This window comes from Protopterus annectens, chromosome 2.part0 (genome assembly GCF_019279795.1).
Source record: "Protopterus annectens isolate FY-2018-M chromosome 2.part0, PAN1.0, whole genome shotgun sequence".
In the NCBI taxonomy this organism is placed as follows: domain Eukaryota; kingdom Metazoa; phylum Chordata; order Ceratodontiformes; family Protopteridae; genus Protopterus; species Protopterus annectens.
Window position 1 is genome coordinate 1,747,519,904 of NC_056728.1, and position 20,922 is coordinate 1,747,540,825.

A 20,922-nucleotide genomic window follows, 5' to 3' on the forward strand; every position below is an offset into this window, starting at 1 on the left:
GCACATTTTTACAGGGAAATCATATTTTACCTCATGTGAGATGACCATTCTTTCTAAACTGCTGCAGTTGCTTTGCTGTAGACAGAAAGCTGAGAAGTGTTTAGTAAGAGTTGACAATGCTGAGCTGTGACTTGTTCCTGGTGTCCTTGCTACAGACTTTGACAAGGCACATGTGACAGTCTAATTTCAGCAGGTAGAGTACCTTGATATCCCAATGAATAATGTAGCATACTAGTTTGCTCACAGGCTTACATCACCCTGGAAACTGTAAATGGACCTTGGAAACTAGGCAGTAAAAGCTAACTGGTGTCCTGCTTGAGAAGTCATCTCTCCAAGTCTCAAGTACCTCTCTGCAGGCCTGCATTGGACAGATACTTTTAAGAACTTTCTTACTGGGGACAATGTCTTACATATTTCAGTTATTACTGCTATTACAGTCTTTACTGTCTGGTAAGTGCACTTATAACTTTACTATCAGCAGTATTTAAATGTATTAACTAATTCTATTGTTGTTTTGTTTAATTTTGAAAATATATTATTCTGTGGTTTTCATATGAGGTGTCATGTATGCACAGGCTCTGTATACATTATGTTGTATTACTATATTTAATTTACTGCAATATTTTATTAAATGTTATGTAGAGGAATGGTAACTCCCACTATATTCCCAGTACTTAGCAGTCATATTTATGGGAAGAAGTTCTTCCCAACATCCTATAGATCTTCATGAGAACTTAATTTCACAATAGTATTTTCAGTCCTAAATATTATACATTTGTAATATTAGTGTGGTGTGGTGGTGGTGGTGTGTGTGTGTGTGTGTGTGTGTGTGTGTGTGTGTTTGTGTGTGTGCATATGTGCATTCATCAGTGTATAAAATACTAATTTGCAATATTATTGAGTGCATGCATATGTGTGTGTGTGTGTGTGTGTGTGTGTGTGTGTATGTGTGTGTACGCATGCGCGCACACATGCAAACACATGCTCGCACATGTGTGTGTGTGTGTGTGTGCATGTGTGTGTGTGTGTGTGTATGCACATGCATGTCTGTAGAAAATATTATTCATTTGCAATACTAGTATGAGTGTTTATGTGTGTGTGTGTGTGTGTGTGTGTGTGCGTGTGTGTGTGCGCACATTTGTGTGCATGTGTGTGTTTGTGTGTCCATGTGTGCGCATCTGTGTGTGTGTGTTCATGTGTATGTGTGTCCATGAGTGTGTGTGTGTGTGTGTGTGTGTGTGTGTGTGTGTGTGCGTGTGTGCGTGTGTGCGTGTGTGTGTGTGTGTGTGTGTGTGTGTGTGTGTGTGTGTGTGTGTGTGTGTGTGTGTGTGTGTGTGTGTGTGTGTGTGTGTGTGTGTGTGTGTGTGTGTGTGTGTGTGGGTGTGTGTGTGTGTGTGCTTGCCTGCCTTTCTGACTATGTGCTTTGAACGTGTCTATGTGGAATTACATATTAATTAATTAATCTCCTAGATGTTTTTCATTCCATGATAGTTTTGCTCAGGTGTGTTTCTTTAGAAGAAGAACAACCTCATGAAGCTTTGTTTGGCATGGGTCTTGCTTAATCATTCATAGGCCAAAGACATAATAGATTACAATCAAAACTGAAATCACCTGAGGTTTGACATAATCCGTATTCAGGTGTATCACATTTCTGACACTTAAACCACAGGGGTACAATTGAATACATTGTCTCATTTAACAAGGCATACAAGAAAGAAAATGGGAATTCCTTCACTGTCAAGATCATTGAGGTCTTGTATCCTGTAGAGAACCAGTTTTAAAATAATTTTTGATGCATATACCTGAAGTCTTCCTGTGTGCAGTAAAAAAGTAAAAAAAACATAACAACGAGTCAGTTTCTTCTCCATTGGAGATGGTCATTAGTTTTTATGTGCTAGTATACCTGACTGGCCTTTTTTATAAGTATGCTCCAGTTGTTAGCAGCTGCAGTGCTAGCATATGTGCAAATAGTGGTCAGTGTGTGAATACAAAGGACCTAAAGGGGTACCAGGGGACATGACTTTACATATCTGTCTGTTATGTTTTATATTTAAAAGTTAGAATCATGTCTGTAACAACTTTACAAAATGCGAAGTAGAGCTGGATGTGGAGAAGGGCATTATTTGGCACTGACACTATCATTCAGCAAATTAATACTACAATTGCATGCATTTTAATTAAGTGATTCATTTTTTGCATTGGTATTACTGTTCACATTGTCTGTGTCTGACAATATTCACTTAAAATCATTTTAGGCTATTTCTGTTAAACTTGCAAACTTAATATGTTGCCTACATTAGATTCCCATATTGTTCTGTAAATCACTTATTATTCTGAAAATGCAAACGTGTTGAATTAATATATATATATATATATATATATATATATATATATATATCTATATATATGGTTCTACCTGACATAGTCGAAACCACACAACACCGACAACGACATCACCGACACCACATAATCGACAGTGCATTAACACGAAACCTCACATACCCGACAACGAAATAACCGACGGTACACAAACACGAAACCCCATACACTGCACACACCACAATAACAACAATCAAAACAAAACACATCCCCATTCCACAAACCACACACACAACACAAGCACACCAAAATCCTTACAAACCCACACTAAACCTTACATACACAACTATCGACAACCCTAACCCTAAGGTCCGTCACTATCGCACACGTACTTAACCCGCTCCCTAACCCTAACTCACTTAATCCGCCCCTATCCCAAAGTCTATCCCTACCGCACACTTACCTAACCCGCTCCCTAACCCTAACTCACTTAACCCACCCCTATCCCCACAGACCGTCAATATCCACACTTACCTGACTCGCACCCTAACGTCCGTCACTACCGCATACTCACACAGCCTTTTCCCATGTCGGCATCCTCGGCGTCGGTGTTGTCATCCATCATGTCGGTCTTCTGCATTGTCGATGTTCTGGCACTCGCGATTCGCGTCGGTCTTCTTCATTGTCGATCTTCTGGAGCTCGGGATTCCGTTGTCGGTGTTCTATGCTGTCGACTAAGTCAGGTAGAACCATATATATATATATATATATATATATATATATATATATATATATATATATATATATATATATATATATATATATATAGATATATATATATATATATATATATATATATATATATGTCTTGTTTAGTATGAGTCACATCAGAAAAGACAATAATAAGGCATTTAAGCCTACCAAAAGCACTCTGAATGGAAGTGGGATAGGTGTTGGATGTTGGCTGTGTGTAGAAAAAGACCCTAACAGAAGACGTAGAGCTTAAATGAAATAAAACAGTGACACCTAACAGAATACAATACAAACAAGAATTTTGAAAGCAGTAACAGGGACCTAGAAATGATACTTACTACGTCTTTAGAATACTTTTCATTCCCCTGCTGTTTGCAGAGTCAAGCTCATTCCTGGTCACTAGCACTGCACACCATACACCCCTCTCTATGTCCGGTATCACACTGCAATGTACTGAACCCCCCCCCCACTTCTATCCCCCTACCTGTCTCCTCCAGTTCCAGTGCCACTAATCAGTCTCAGGGCCTCTGGGTCATGGTCGTGGCTATCATCCCTGTACACTTACTACTCTTTTCACAAGTCCGGAAATAGGTACTTCCTCTTCAATAGAAGAACAGCACGTATGACAAAGCCACATAACTGTGTGTCTGTTAGATGTGTGCTAATATCAGGGAACTAGACTAAATCATACTGAGAAGAAAATATTGTTGGATGCCTATGGACAGCTGTGGCCATAAGCAGATACAGTATAGTCACAGTAGGAATATTCAGATGAGTTATTGTCTCTTTGAGTTGGTAGTTAAAACTAGTACAACAAGGAGTGATTTATTTATTCTTTACAAAGGTATCTGACACATTAAGAAACAACAAATTAATAAATAAATTAGCTAGCCTTGAGTTGGATACCATATTGCTCCCCTAAGTAACATATTAACTGAAGGATAAAGCCCTGGCTATGACCCAGGCAACCTGGGTTTGATTCAGTGGGATGGCTGTCAGAGTGACAAAATGTGAGGAAAAAAACTCAGGAAAAAAGTAATACATTGTCTGACAAATATCATTGTGAATAGAGAGTATGTTCATGAACACGGGCCACTGCTGCAGTACCACAGAGTTCAGCAGTGGGACTACAAGGAATTTACAACCATTATTTACCAGTTCTGGGAGTCTCTGTCTGGCAACGGACTGCTTTGTTCAATTCCACAAATGTCATCTGAGACTGAGGTGCTTTGGAGATTCACATCTTATAAAAGAGGGTGCAGAAGGGTGTGGTTCACTAAAGGCTGTTTTTTATTATTATTATTATTATTATTATTATTATTATTATTATTGTCATATTTATGCCTCAGTTTTCAGTGATTGATTGGACCACAGCTTGATGAAAGGTTCTGTAACTGTCACAAAGATCTATAGTGGACAATCACAATATGGAGTTAAAATGTTAAACTGGAGCTTGACAAAGCTGGGTAAACTGCCCACAGAACAATAACTTACAATTATATATAACACAGATGAGAAATAATTAAGTGCTATTACTAACATTCAATGTCATGAAATACAAAGTAACACACCTAAGAAACAAAATTCAGGGAAAGATTACATAGAGGAGGAATTAAATATTACAAATAATAAAAGAAAAAAGCCCAGGTGCACTCATGTCAGATGAACAAAATCAGGCAAGCAAATCAACGTGATATGGTAGTCACATGGGGTAAGGTAATGCTGAAGAACATAAACAAAGCCGTTGATAGTAAAAAAGTGATGACTTTTCTATACAAATTGTCATGGTGTAGAGGGACAAACCCTTACTAAGCCCTGGGTGACCCAGGTTTGATTAGTGGCTTGAATGTCTGAGATAATGGCAGGGAAAAGTGGGAATGTCCATCACTTGGGACACTTAGCAGCACCTCATAATTGACACTTGCATAGGCTGGGGATGTGCAGGGAAGCACTGTCATAAAAGGTGGGCTACTGTCTGAGTTACTGCAGAGTTAGGGTGATATGTCTTCATGTCCTCACTGCATGTCCATCTTTAGATGTCTTTGGATGCACTCTGGGGAAGTGAAGTTAGGGAGTAAATAGAAAAACATTGTTTGGCGGAAGTATGATGCTGCACCAACTGCCTCAGTATCGTCAGCAGGCCTGGCCATGAGTCTAACTAAGTCCAGGAGAGGAAGGAGAGTCGAGTAAACCTGGAAGATGAAGTGAAGCCTCCAGCCTCCACACTGCAGACCCAGGCCTATTACAAGCTGGGTGTCACTGCCCATTCACTTTACCCCATGATATGGAATCCATAGAGCAATACCTCATCCTTACTATTCTATCGTTATTAAAGGTAGGTATAAATCTACTCAGTTTGAATAACTTCAGTATTTAACAGGCTAGAAACATTTGTCAATAAGTCATCTCCTTCATCAGAATAACATGTTTAAAATTGTAAATTACTGGAGTCCATTTCACAGGAATCAGTGTGTTGTGACATTCAGACTATGAGTCTTATTAGTCCAATACTGTATCAACTGAGTTTTTTACACAGTCTAAAATTGTCAATTTTCATTTGGTAAAGTTTAGGAATAAATTTCACCGCCAAGCATAAAACAACAAAAACTGCAGAAGAAAATGAACGACCTGAAACATTCATCACTATATTGTCATTAAGCTCATTGACCAAGTTTACCTTAGGTAAACAATTAGTCCCACCAAATTGATACAAACAAACAAACATGTCTTAGGTTTACCATTATTTCTGGTAGTGCTTTGTGGCTTGCTGATCGGGCTATTTGTTGAATTATATCATAGTTTTCTGCCCCTAAAGGAATGAATCCTAGCACTATTACAACATATATGATCATTGGTATGCTAACCAGGGATGTTCTCTATGCTGTTATTATTTGTAGTATGCCACTGAAACTGATAGAACAGTTTTGCTTCCTCAGTTAAATCATCATCTCCTTCAATCAAAGGCTTGGCAAGTAATAACACTGCAGTGTTGGCTCTACTTGACTCAGTTTTAAGTAGTCGCTATCTGGCTTTGCAGAACTAGTGAGCATTTGTGAGAAGTAAGATGGACTACTTAACTAGACACCTGATATGCACAGAGTCGGTATAATTGCTGTGTTGCCTGTGCTGGAAAATGTCTAGCTGCCTGCTGTTCTTTGCTTATTATTCTGACTTTGCAAGACTAGTGTGATTTGTGTGAAACAACTTGGAACATTTTAATGTGTGACAACTATTTGGAATAAAGGTGAAATGCATTATATGGACATCCTCTTATCACAATCCAACATCTGAACTGTACATAGATTTGGCTAACTACTTGGTGTGATTTGTGTGGATGAAAGCAATTAACAATCTTGTCATTTGCCCAGTTTAGGCGTTGTAGCTTGTATGGGGATGATCTCATTATTTATTTAAATTTCTTCCCAAACTACAGAGGTCACTATTTTGTGTTGGGCTAGGGACAGTGAGGTTATTATTTCTTTAACTTTCCTCACAAACTATAGAGTGGTGCAATAGAGAGTCACTAATCTTCTGCAGGAGCAGTGTACTGTCTACAAGTAACAAGTTGGAAGCATTACTGTAGTTATGCTTTTTTTTCATTTTCCTCACATTCAAACATCATATGCATATACATGTGGCTTTTCTGGGGGGAGTGGGTAAAGAACCATTATGTTTATATATGTATGAAGGCAAATGTGGCCATTTGCCCCTTAATTTTCATCCCAGTTTAACACCAAATGTGGATATGCAAAAAGCAACTACCTTTTTTCAGGTGGGGTAAGGAGGCAGGCATTATTTCAGGATATGATTTATGTATCATCACAAGCATTTGTCTTCTCTATTTATCATGCATTCTTATTTGTTCGATTTTGAGCATCAAATCTTGGATACAACACATTTCTTCCTTGAAATAAATAAAGTTTGAATTTCTTTCCTTATGTATGATTTTGTTCATGTCATCATTGGATCAAAAGGTTGGACTAAAGCTCTGAAAAGTACCTATGAGCATCTGTAATCTCATGGTGTCAGATTGCCTAGTGGTGCCTAGATCCCCACCTTACTTTAGTTCTTACAGTAGTCTTGGTCAGTCAGAGTGTGTTGAAAGGATATGGGGAAAAAAAAGTTGAAGAGCAACTTTCCTTAATCATGATTTATGTTTGAGCAATCATTGGTTGGAATGGTTGTTTTAAAAAAAACGTAAAATGCACCTCAGAGTATCTAGAACCTCCATGGCTTCTGGGGGCCTTGCAGTCTCCAGACTCCCAGCTTAATGCAGTTATTTCCACTGCAGTTATTTAGGGTGTGTTAAAAGGATTCAGGAAAAAAAAATAACCAAAGTTGAAGAGCAAGATGAATTTCTTTCTTTAATCATGATTTTTGCTCTGGCCATCATTGAATGAAAAGGTTATTAAAAATGTAAAATGCATATCAGAGCATCTAGAACTCCAAGACTCCCAACTTAAAGCAGTTGCTTCCTCCATAGTTATCACAGAGCAGTCTTGCCAACTAATATGTGTCAAATGAATGAATGAATGCGGGTGGGGGAGACAATAAGACAAACCATGTGAAAATGGTTTAGGTAGGCCAGAGTGGAGGGCACATGTTCTTTTGTCTATTTGGTCCCAGTTCCATGGAATAAAGTACCTTATTTATTTTTATTTATTTATTCTTTGTTGACTGCTTTAGTCCCACTAGGCTAATGACCGCTTTTTGGAGGACAGATGAGGTGGTATTTAAACTAATAAAAGAAATATGACCAGGGCTTTGGGACTCTTCCCCTACCTAATTTGATAGGTGCCATGAGATCTTTTACATCTACCTGAGCTACTACGAACTCAAGCAAAGGCAACTTCAGTTTTACATCTCACCCAAGGAATGGTAGAGCTGATCTCTTAGTCTGTTCATTATGTGCTTTAATTGGGTCTATATTATTTCATCAAAGTCTAATTACAGTGAATGGCTGTTCATCAAACCAAAATCACCAAACAGACATTCATCAAACTTTCACATTAGCGAATGTTTTTCCCAGGGAAAGAAATCACTTGAACAGCATACAGAAATTTGTCCTTTTCCCCACTGTAGTGCAATCTCAGAGTTGGTATATATAAGTGGGGAGGCATAGCCCCCCACTTTGGTAGGTTTGATGAACTGTGGTGTGTGTGTGTGTGTGTGTGTGTGTGTGTGTGTGTGTGTGTGTGTGTGTGTGTGTGTGTGTGTGTGTGTGTGTGTGAGTGTGTGTGTGTTGATTGGTCTGTTGGCCAAGTCATTTCCTTCCCTAGTAAAAAGGTTCACTGATGTAAACGCTCGATGAATGGCTGTTCTGTGATTTTGATTCGATTAACAGCAATTCGCTGTAACTAGAGTTCGACAAACTGATGTAGACCAGGTTTGATTACAGCTGAGATGGCCCTGCTGCTGCCCCCAGCTCTTGCAGTAATGCAGTACAGGAATTTGGAAATTGTCATGGAATAATCCTGTTCTACAAAAGCTTCTAATAGAGTCTAGGTAATCAAAGCAAACTTGTTTTGTCTATGGTAAAGCACATAATGCCCCCCAAATCCTTTTGCACCAATGTGTGCATATTCTGTCCATCTAGTGGAACATGAGCCTTGATTTGATAATGAGTTTTGTGCCTTAAGAAGGAGAGATAAAGGCTTAATAACAAATTATGACACTTTTTGGAGGATAAGCATGGAGTGGATGACCATTATGCTAAGCACAAGCCAGGAAAGATATCTACTATTGCAAATCTATGTATTAATTAGTTCAATTTTTCTGCTGTTGTTAATTTATTTTATTCATTCATTCATTTATTCATTCATTCACTTCACTTCTACAGTCATTTAATTTGTTTACTAGTTAGATCACTGATCAATTCTGACCATTTTCAGTCTCAGTTGGTAGTTGTCCTCCAAGAGGTTGATAAGCTGTGCAGCCTAGCTTATTCTGCTATTCAGAAAACTTATTAGGTGGAGAATGTGATTCTTATTTTGCATTTTAGTTATTCATTCATTCATTCCATTATCCATGTGTGCGTATGAGCTTACTTCCATTAGAATGGTCATACTCCCTGATTTAATTCTGGGGCTTGGCATTTACCTGGATGGTGTTGCTGTCTCCTAATACTAGAATGAAGTTCATTTACACCATTTACTCAAAGCTCATCTCCTGTCTTTCAGGCTTGCACCAGACTGCATATGGATTAGTCCTTTCTCCAGTCTAGATAATGATAGCTTGTCTGGATGCCTTAGGTTGTTTTATCTATTGGATCTCTGTGACAGCCCCCTTGAGTCTGTTTTTTTTTTCCATCACTACCAAAGGAGGATTGCCTAAAACATCAGTCTTGAATCCGAACAATGTTGACAGTTACCACCCTGTGTCAAACTCTCAGTTTATTAGCAGGGTTCTAATAAATGTGGTATTTGCTCTATTTTCATTTCAAGGTCATGCTATCTGAGATCTGTTTATTTGTTTCAGTCTGGATTTTCAATGCAAAATAGTACTGAACTTCCCAACATAAGGGTTATGAATGATCTCCTGATGGCTAGAAATTAGAAAATTAGAAGAACTAATTTGCTACCATCCTCCTTGATCTGTCAGTGACATTCAACCTTAAGTTCATACTGGAGCATGTATTTACTTACTGTGTGCTTTCAGGAGTTATTCTTGAAAATGGTTTGCTTCTTAACACTAGGGTCACTTGGATAGGGTGATTTCAGGTATTAAATTGTCACTGATCACTGGATTAGGGTGTTTTTTAAGGCTCTGTTTCTGGATTATCTGTTGTATACAGTGTACATTTTTCACACAGCAAAACTCTTTGATGTAATGTCTATGTTACTATTGTTACTATGAAGAGAACAAGGGTTGGGGATGGAATAGTGTTGACAGAAAGTACAGGGTTTGATTCTCCTGTTTAGGAAATTAGCTATGCTTAAAATGGCCTCCAAAGGCAGATAGTCTAGTAATTACCTACAAACCAACTACTTCTGCTTCCCCATGATAATGTCAGTCATGAATTCTTTGGTCAATGATCTGGACTGTATCTATCTGTGGATAAGCTGTAATCCAGTTAAAGGTGGTTGCTATGACAGTGTATGCTATATAGAGTTAGCATCCCTGAGTAACCCTGAACCCTTCTATTATTTATGGGGAGTGAAATGTCAGACTTTGCCTCAACCTTCAATGAAGGAACGCCCATTCACGCATGTCACCACACAGAAGACGCTCTAACTGAGAATCGAATGGGCAACGTCTAACTGTGAGGCGACAATGCTACTGCAGCGCCACCACCACAGTACATGTATATATATATATATATATATATATATATATATATATATATATATATATATATATATATATAGGGTACCTGACAAATCTTGGAACGCTCAAAATTTTGAAAGTTACATGGTCGAGACCAAACATTCAAAATTTTAAGTGTTCGAAGACGGACTTTTAATGGCACCGTATGGTGCAGATAGGGAGAATTTCCCTTTTCTGCACTGAAGTGCGGTCTTGGAGTTGGTATATATAAGTAGGGGGTGTGGGGGTGCAGGGTTACGCTGTTAAAGTGTTTTTTTCTTTTTTTAGTTTTTTTTTTATTTGATGTTCGAATATCCAAATGTTGAACATTTGGTCTCGACCATGTAATGTTCGACATTTTGGTCAGAACTTTTAACATAGACCCTACATATATATATATATATATATATATATATATATATATATATATATATGGGTTCACTATGAAATCTCGAAATACTGAAATCCCGAATTTCAGTATTTCGAAATTACATAGTTGAAACCTTCAAATCCCGAAAACCCATAACCACAAAACTCAAAATCCCAAACCTACACTACACATAGAGCACACACATAAACATACACGCTACTTCCCCCCACAAGCACACAGACAAACCTAGACCACATATAAGCAGGGGGAAGCCCCCCTGCACCCCTCCATATGGGGGGCTTTGCCCCCACACCCCCTACTTATATATACTGACTCCAAGATCGCACAATCAGACACACAAAGGTAACTCACACCCACACATTTTACAGTCCTTCCACACACACATCACAGTCACAACACACACTGACATACACTAAAGCCCCTAACCAACACACTCCCACATACATACGTACCCAAACTAACACCTAACCATTTAAACACCTCAACACCAGAAGCGCTAATTCAAAATCTCCGTATATCGGGATTTTGAGATTCGCACTTCTGGTGTTTTGGGATTTCAAGGCTTCTGTGTTATAATTTCGAAATACTGAAATTCGGGATTTCAGTATTTCTAAATTATGAACGGAACCCACACACACACATATATATATATATATATATATATATATATATATATATATATATATATATATACATATATATATATATATATATATATATATATGTGTGTGTGTGTGTGTATATATATATATATATATATATATATATATATATGCATACATATATATATATATATATATATATATATATATATATATATATATATAAACAATTCTTTTCCATATTCTTCTTACCCTTGTGCTTGCCAACAATGAAACCTCTCCTATGTGACTTCAGCCTACTCATTGTACTGTACCAATTCTCCTTAGTTTGGTGGTGGTGAGGCCATCGTGGGGGAGGTCAACCAGGCAGATATGAGGGTTCTTTGTACTTCCTAGCCTCAGACAAGCATTTACTTGCTTGTTGTCTAGGTAAGCAGTCCCCCACACCAGCCAGGTGAAAAAAATGAGTGCAAAACAGGTGCCTACTTTTATACTGAGGGCTGATGTCCAAAGAAGGCAAGCACTCATATTAGAACAACAATTTTATTTATTTATTTATTTAACATTTGTTTACCTGGAAACATAAAGTGCTAGTATTATATCTTGCAGGAGTCAGCACAATGGATATTAAAGGCGCTGTAGAGAAGATGCTTCCAGAATATTGACGTGTAACGATATACTTCAATGCTTGGACAAATAATAATGGATGGAATTCTGAAAAAAAGAGATGTAGAAATACATGGTCTAGCCAATAAAGAAGCTAGGAAAGGGTAATAATTTTTTTATGCTTCAGACATATTAAAAACAAATTAAACATATTACAGAACAAAAATATATATTCAATACGTGCATATATCTTAGGCTTGATACGATACAAATAAATCAGTCTAATGATCAACTGAAGTAATCCTATCTGAAAGAACAGAGTATGTCAGGAATATAAATTTTAATTCTCAACTAAAAAACAGGTAATGGTTTCATCAATAACCAATTTTTCTTAACCTTTCTTAATACAGAACTGGCATAACAACAGAGAGATATAATGTGCTTATATAAAGCTACTGCTCAGTATTATTAGGATCCTGACACACAATATAGCTTTCTGGGAAGTACTGTCCAGCAACATGAAGCAGAAAGAAGAAAGTTGTCTGAACTATATTAGAAGGACATGAATGTGCATGTATGTAGGGGGCTACAACATTATTTCTAGTGTAAGAGGCAACAGGGTTCAGTAATGATGCTTTTTAAAGAATGGACTGGTATAGTAAGAATGAACCGTTGACTGCAGACGCAAAGATAAATTGTAAACAGTTGCAAGTGCATGTACCCTAGAACTCTGTTTAGAATACATAAGCTGCAAATACAAGCAGAGATAATATGACATTCTCACAAGATTTTCTGTGAATAAAAGCAGTATGAGAATATTATGCTATTACAATAATTTTTTCGTGGTTTGTTTACTAGTCAAAAGAAGAAAAGGCAGTGACTTCTGGAATAAACTCATGTGAAAACTATATTTTATGGCATGATCTCAGTCATATCGTAACATTCACTTTGAGAAGAAATATTAACTTTATAGGATAGTAACTGAACCCTGTTACTGCCAAATGACACCCTGAAGCAAGACAGTAAAACAGCTAGCCAGCATTACAGTCCTACTGTGGCTCATAGTTCACAGTAGTAAGTGACATGCATAAGGCATGTCACATGCTGCTTGCACTTCCAAGCACCACCACTGATGATCTAGAGATTCTTCTCAAAGGCTAATCCAAAGCTGAGGAGAGTTAAAAACTGACAAGGAAGAGTCATCCTGTGTAAAGCAAACCTTTTTTCTTTGCAGTGCATTTGTGCAAATTGGTTGTGAAGGGATGATAACATTGTAAAACCAGTATGATCACAGTTAACACTAATGGAGGCAGAGAGGTCTTCTTCTGTATGAAATGAGCTGAATACATTACTGTGGACAATATTTATTTTATTTGGTCATACTAAAATATCTGAGGGGTACCTAGCCAAAAAGTATTAGCTGAAGGGTAACATTTTAAAGGAACAGGTTGTTTGTGCATGTAAAATAAATTGAATATATTCCTGTGGACAAAATGTCTTATACGTCACAACACTAAAACATTGCAGTTGCACTTAGTTAAAAGGAGATATTGGGGGGTTAGTCTGTGTTCTAATGCAAATGCCTTGCTGTCACTTAATCATTGTTTAAGGATTAGGGTTGGAGGATAGAGTTTGTGTATATGAAGAAAGTTCAGAATTTTCTAAATTCAATCCCAGTAGAGCACTGGATGTGTATCTAGTCACAAAATAACTATTAAAAACAGAAATAGGGTCTTAAGGAGTACTAGCCAAGTGAAACACACTAAAATAAATAAAGAAGAAAATGCAATAATACCATATTTAGCAAAAAATTTAAAACACAGCTTTATTCAAATATATATATATATATATATATATATATATATATATATATATATATATATATACTAGGGATCTTGACCAACCGTCCATTTCTCTGCACAGGTGTCTTCCTCTGGAGCACCCCCTCTCCTCAGCATTGCCTTTGAGCCACATTATCACCATCTCCCAAGAGAAAGTGTGCCTCCGTGTGTTAATGACAGCATTTCCTTAACATATGTCTTACAAGCAAGAGACTTTAGAATTAATTATTTGACATATATTTTATGTGATTATTGATTTATATATACACAAATATATAAATATATATATATATATATATATATATATATATATATATATATATATATATATATATGGGTCTATAGCACTTTGTCAAAGGTTCATTTCCACAAACCTTCAATCATTGACCCTGTGATGACATGAGGTAATGCCAGCTATGCCAGAGAGAGTAGGGCAATGCATGTGTAACATATGCCAGCATAACTAGCTGGAGTTTTGTAAAGAATTATATGTAATTTCAATATCAAACTGATTCGTAAAGATGCTTGTGTTAAAAATGTATTTGTAAAGTTGCTTGTGTTAAAAATGTATCAACAGTAGGTCCTGCTGGGCAGAAAAGAAATATACATTTATATCAGTTTACTGTCATAACCCTGAAGTGCATTTCTTTGTTTATTCACATTGCTGAACCATATTGTCGAAACTGAAAATTATTTCACGTCCCCATTTCAAATTATGTTAATACAGATGGTTTGAAATTCACTGTTATCAAAATGTGGCCATTGGATTTCATGTGTTGTTCGGTGTTCAGTGTTGTAGGTTCACTACATTTACATTTGATCTTTAGCCCCTTTGAAAATGCACTTCAATTTACCACCAGTCAATGAAGTGCACTTCAGGGTTATGATAGTAAACCATTTATATCAGACTGTACTGTTGTAACTGAGAAAATGTATATATGCTAACAGAAAATGTTGAAAGGGAAGGGGATAAGCTCATCTCAGCTTTCCTTAAGAAAAATAGCCATAAATTAAATGACTTGGTTTAGGCCATAAAGATTTTATCTCACAGACCTGAATGCAGCCAGAGATACAATGTCTGGGAAAGGCCAGGGCTCTTATGGTCTTTAGTGGTAAACTAATTGCTACCCTGGGGTGCCACAGAGTGTGGCTGGTTAGTCTCTACAGAGGAAGGAAAGGGTTGGAATTGTTTAATAGTTTCCAAAAGCTGTATTACATCTATGTGTGTGTTGTGACACATCTGTGCCAGGTCTTGGTTCAATTTCTAGTGAGGGGTTAGTATGGGAACCTCAGACTCAGGTGAGCAAATGTGATGTTGTTCTATAACCAGCACTGAAATTGCATTTAGATATTAGTGAGAGATGTGAGAGAGACACTGAGAACTCTGTTTTTGAGAACCTGCCAACAAAGGCACTCATCCACTTCGTCTTGCTTTGCATTTGTAAGTAACTTAACAAGGGAACAGTAATGCTTCAGTTAATTAGAAAATATGGTGAGATTAGTTAAATACTGTTTTTCTGTATCTGTCTGAGTTTTTCCATCAGTGTTATTATTTTATATCTCCTGTGAATTGAAACTCTGGTGTTTATTGTAAATAAATATTCAATATTTTCATGTTTTCTATTTTATTATCTATTAAATATATCTAGACCATTCATCATGGCTGGACTTTTAGAAAATATTTTAACCTTTGAGAGTAATTGCATTTGTTTGGTGGCACTGTGGCTTCCATGCTCCTGAAAGTCTTGCCACTTGATTAATACTATAATTTGTATAGGTATTAATTTTATTAAGAATAATTTGATACCCTGGGAAGAACCTTACAGTAGTTGGCTGGTGGCAGTGAATCTACCTTATTATCTGGACAGAGGTGGTATAGCTGGTAAATCTGTGCCAGCCTTTCCCAGGTGTGAGTGTGTGTGTGTGTGTGTGTGTGTGTGTGTGTGTGTGTGTGTGTGTGTGTGTGTGTGTGTGTGTGTGTGTGTGTGTGTGTCTGTGAAAATGAAATCTCAAAGAGTATGTGTGTCAGCTACTTGGAACAGGGACACAGAGCACTGTTTTCTGCAGAGAGAAAGGTGGAGTTTTATTTGGGGCCTGGAGAGGAAACACAGCCCCAGGTCTGGAGTGTACTCCATGTGTGTTCTTAAGGGAATTTGTGCTTGGTACAGAGAGCTGCATCTGAAAATACCATGTGTATCCAATTTTGTTCTTAGCAAACGTTCCCCACAGGTGTCAGTGGTGAGGATTGAGGTTCCGTGGTTACCGGTCCAGAGGAGGGACATCACAAACCCTAATACAGCATACATTCACATCAGTGAACTTTTACTTCAATGAACAACTTACACAGGGAAAGGAAAGAGTTGGCCATCATAAGAAATTTGCCCTTTCCCTACTGTAGTACCATCTTGGAGTATATAGTTCTGGGGGTGGGAGTGAAGCTCCCCACATGGGAGGGTTTGAAATACTGTACTTTGTGTGACAGTCGAAATGCTGAGGAACTCGTTCCTTTCCCTGGTAAGTCATTCATTGAAATGAACATTTGTTGATGTGAACATTCATTTTATTAGGGTTGATGAACAAAGGTTCATGGAAATGAACCTTCAATTAAGTGATATAAACCCATATATATATATATATATATATATATATATATATATATATATATATATATATATATATAGCTATATATATATATATATATATATATATATATATATATATATATACACAAACACATATACATGTATATCTATTGGTCCTCTGTTAAAATCAACTTGAAGATGCTTATTGGTTTTTTTTGTTTTTTTTTTTCAATTACATTATCTGTGGCACCTGAGAGGTTCCTTGTTTTGAAAAGTGTACTTTTGTATGCTAATTTTACTAGGGCTACTTAATTTGGGTACAGTATTGACATCATGGGCTTTGCAGGCTTGAAATCCTCTGGGTAAACACTTAGAGCTCTATTAGGTGTCACCGATGTGGCAAATCAGACCCACTAATATGGTCAAGTTAGCACTAACTGCTCAATCCCTTCCTCCAAGGCTGGCTCTTACAGATAACATAGCCACTAATCAAACTTGGGTCACCTGTGTCTTAGTTACAGATTTATCCCTCTAGGCCCTGGAGCTAGCTTTAAAACTGTCTACTTTAGTCACAGATTCCTAGATTAATAATTTTAGATCTTGTATCTGCATACAAAAAATTGACACCTGCCTTAAAAGTTCCTCTGACACTACTTCCCTTCCCTTTTCCTATGCAATACCATCTATTACATTTTCTGATTAAGGGGAGCAGGAGTGAAACTTTGCTTAGGATGTCCCTTTTGTACCATATTTTTAAGAGGGTTGATTTGAAACCTAAGATAAATGCTTACTCTGGTAAATTATGGTCAATTTTTCTTTGAACAAACTCTGGTAACCCAGTTTTGTTACTGTAAATGTTTAAGGATTATATTATTTGTTTTTATTTTTATAGTGATTAGATTAAAAAAAAACTTTTTATGAAAAATAGAAATGGAAAATTTTGGCCGCAACATAAAAAGGAAGGGAAATTAAGTGGTGAGAAGTGTGCAATATAGAGTTTGCAAAATAATGAAGAGGATGACTGGGCTGGAGTATAAGGACAGACTTCTATATCTGAGCCAATATACACTGAATGAAAAAAATAGAAAGGGGGATATGATATGGGTATGTATACACACTGAAGAAACACAAATGAGAATACAATCTGGGCATGCATGCACTAAATGAGAAAACAGAAAGGAGGGTATGGTCTCTGCAAGTATACGTTAAATAAGAAAACAGAAAAGACAACATGTTCTGGGCATGTATACACTAAATGAGAAGCAGAAGAGAAAATATTTTCTGGGCATGTATGCACAAATAAGAAAACAGAAAGCAGACTACTTATCTGGGCCCACTGGGTTTGCATTTGGCAAGTTGAAGAAATAGCACTGAAGAGGAAGGAAAAAGGGCAGAAAAGAGAAGGGGCATATACTATATCTGGAAAAGGAATTATCAAAAAGGACTTAAGAACCATGGAATGCATTGCTTGAATTAATGGTGACAGTAGAAGGGTGCAAGGATACCTGGAAAAGAGGAAAGAGAAGATGGGGTGAAGCAGTGGAGGCAAAACTGTATACAGGGAGGATTATCATAAAAAATGGGTAGACTTCACAGATCATGTATTTTATTGTCATGTTTGTTCACTCACCAAACGTGGGTCATGAATTTAGTCACTCCTTCACATGACACATTAAACACAGGTCCAGTCTACCTGAGCTGGTGGTAATTTAGGTGACCATTAAGGACCCTTCATCACTTAGAAAAGTGTAGGGAAAATTATTCACCCTGACAAAAATTTATGCAAACTAAAACAAGAAAAATCAAATTGTATCCCTGTCCTTCTTAATAGTCCATATAGTGTTATGAACATGTCTCTAAATCCCATCCCCTATCCATTCTTTTGCAACAGCAGACAGTACCACTGTACACCTCCAGCAGTCTACTGTTTCAGACAAGGTAACCATGGCATACCCTGATATTATGCATCAAGAGAAAACTCAAAGCTGCTGCCTCCGCCTTTTCATAATACATTCCAAGAATCCTCTGGCCATTTGACAAATTTTAAAATAAGGTCTAGGGTTTCTTCTTTTATCTCAAAAACCTTTACATGACAAAATTTTTCTTCATTTCCTTCTACCTCATCTCTATACAACAGACTGTACAAAGCCAAAACTCAGCACCGTTAGCAGGAGACAAACTTTTAATTCCTTTGGTACATTCATTACCTCATCACAGTTCACTAAAAAATAGATTTGTTTCAATGCCTATGCATTTTCATCATCATTCTTTACAAGAAATTACAAGTTCCTGTCTCTTTTGCTTACAGTGCTGAGTTTTAGTTTTGTATGGACTGAGGTTGGTTTAGTCAAAAATGAGCAGGCCAGCACAATATAGTGTGGAAATAAAAAAGCTTTAATACACCATAAGGGCAATCAAAAAGATTAACCCAAAAAAAAATCAGACCGGTTTCGGCTGTTAAAGCCTTCTTCAGTGTAAAACTCAAACTGCACCAAGCATAATTTTATACATCCTGGTAATCCAAAAAAAATCATTAATTGGATAATCACAAGTGCTGATTCAATCCATGTGGGAACAACCCACCCAGTTTAATAATCCACTTTTTCTCTTTGTTATTTAATAAAGTATGCCATCCAGTTTTATTCTGTCAATAATCGTAAATCTGAAACAAGCAGTGGAATGTATGGGTGAATGTTTAAACAAGGCACTGGACTGCCTTTTGTTTCTGATATCACTGAGACGCTCCGTCATGCATAATCATAATGGTTGAGAAGTCTATCTAATATAAAATTCTGAACACAAGCATGTGGCTAAGTAAATAACCCAGTCAGTACTGCAATTATCCAAGAATGTTATATCGAACACTGAGGATGTATTTTTGCTGGAAAAATATTTAGACTTAACTACACTTGTACATTATGTACAATGTCCACATGGGACACAACCATATAATCGTTCCCCAGTAACAGTTTTTTGCTGTTGAATTTTGGTACATTCACCCCATTGTTTGTAATGACTAAAATGAGAGCCTAAAGTTTTGCCTCACCGAAAAGAAAAGAAACATCTTGGGTTAAGAATATCAGATAGTCTGTGATCAGCCTGCAATATATTCCAATGGCGATTAACTATATCCATAAGAGTGTTAGTATTATGGCCATATATCGTGACAAACCGAATGTCAGCAGTCCCAGACCGTGAAGATTCTTGGTACTTCAATACCTCATTCCTATCTTTGGCAGAAGCCCAATTACTTGCAGAAAGAACATTCTCATGTTTATAACCCCTGGCTTTAAATCTGGTAACCAAATCCTGCCTACAGTGTTCATATGTGTCCAAATTAGAACATATCCTTCTTACACAAAGGAAATGTGATTTGGGTATGTTGCATATGATATGCTGAGGATGGAATCCTGTGCACTCCTCTGTTACATCCATGGTCAGTTCCTCTCTATGGTCTGCTCTTTCCCCACATAGAAGGCTTATACAACTACCCTCCCCCGCTGGGGATGGGCACACCCATAGCTCCCTGCCAGTATCTTAGGCACCTGAGCCAAGTAAGCGAACCCAGGTCACATGAACCATAGTTATGGCTTTATTTCTGTATGCCACTGCACTGACTGTAAATTGTTTCTTTTGTTCTTTCCCTCTTCTTCTAATTATCCATCTTTTGTCTGCTGTATCAGCATAAGATATTCCTCAGATCTGTTAATCATTATCATTGCCCTTCCTTCTGTCAGAAAATTGCTTCATTCTGTTTTTGCATTTCTTAGATCTGTCACATCCTCCACCACATCAGATTGTTTGTGTTTCCTTCCTTCTTTCCGTTAGTAATTTTCATAAAAACGGTACAGATTTTTGGACAAACTAATACAATTTCAGCTTGTTCCTTAGTTCTGCACTCACTGTCTGTTCACCCAATTTATTCTGTTCTCCTATTTCCACTTACATTTCCCTACGTATGACAGTCAAGCCAGTGATGAGATGAAATACCACATCTGCTGTCCGATAATAAACATATTCTCCATGCATACCATATCCCTATTTAGAGCACCCATACTGAAGTGATCAGATATTCAGCATGAAAAATATATTTTTTTCATTACCATGTACCTCTAGCAATATATCTGTGTGTCCTATATAATAAAACATTGAATTTACATCAAAGTCTACCTCCCACAACTCTCTCCATATATCCATCATTAACTGTGTCAGGAACCCCCATAACACCACAACGTTGTTACTGCTGCTGCTGCATGCAATGTCCTTTGGTGAACAGTGTAATTTCTAAAGGAAATTGTCTCCTATTCTTTTGTTACTTTCAGCTATTCACAGTCATATTGGTAACTGTAAACGTGGTCCAAGTCGTCACATCACTGTTCAACAATGATGAAACATCTTTGTTTATATCACCTTCTATTTCTAAGCCATCATCAGAATAATCTGATGTTCCAAAATGCAGTAAAACTCAACAGTCTTTACTGCAAACTTAGTAGGTTATAAAACGTTATGCCAAAAAGAACTTG

The 20,922-nt window shown here is 37.1% G+C and overlaps 1 protein-coding gene across 1 annotated transcript in view; it reads left to right on the forward strand.

Moving 5' to 3' along the window:
* Nucleotides 1-295: 295 nt before the first annotated feature.
* The window catches only part of LOC122793778 (trypsin-3-like), a 242,734-nt gene continuing 222,107 nt past the window's right edge, over nucleotides 296-20,922 (forward strand). The window contains exon 1 of the mRNA XM_044061968.1: nucleotides 296-450. Within this exon, the coding sequence (XP_043917903.1) occupies nucleotides 402-450 (49 nt within the window). The 5' untranslated portion in view covers nucleotides 296-401. The remainder of the gene's footprint in view (nucleotides 451-20,922) is intronic.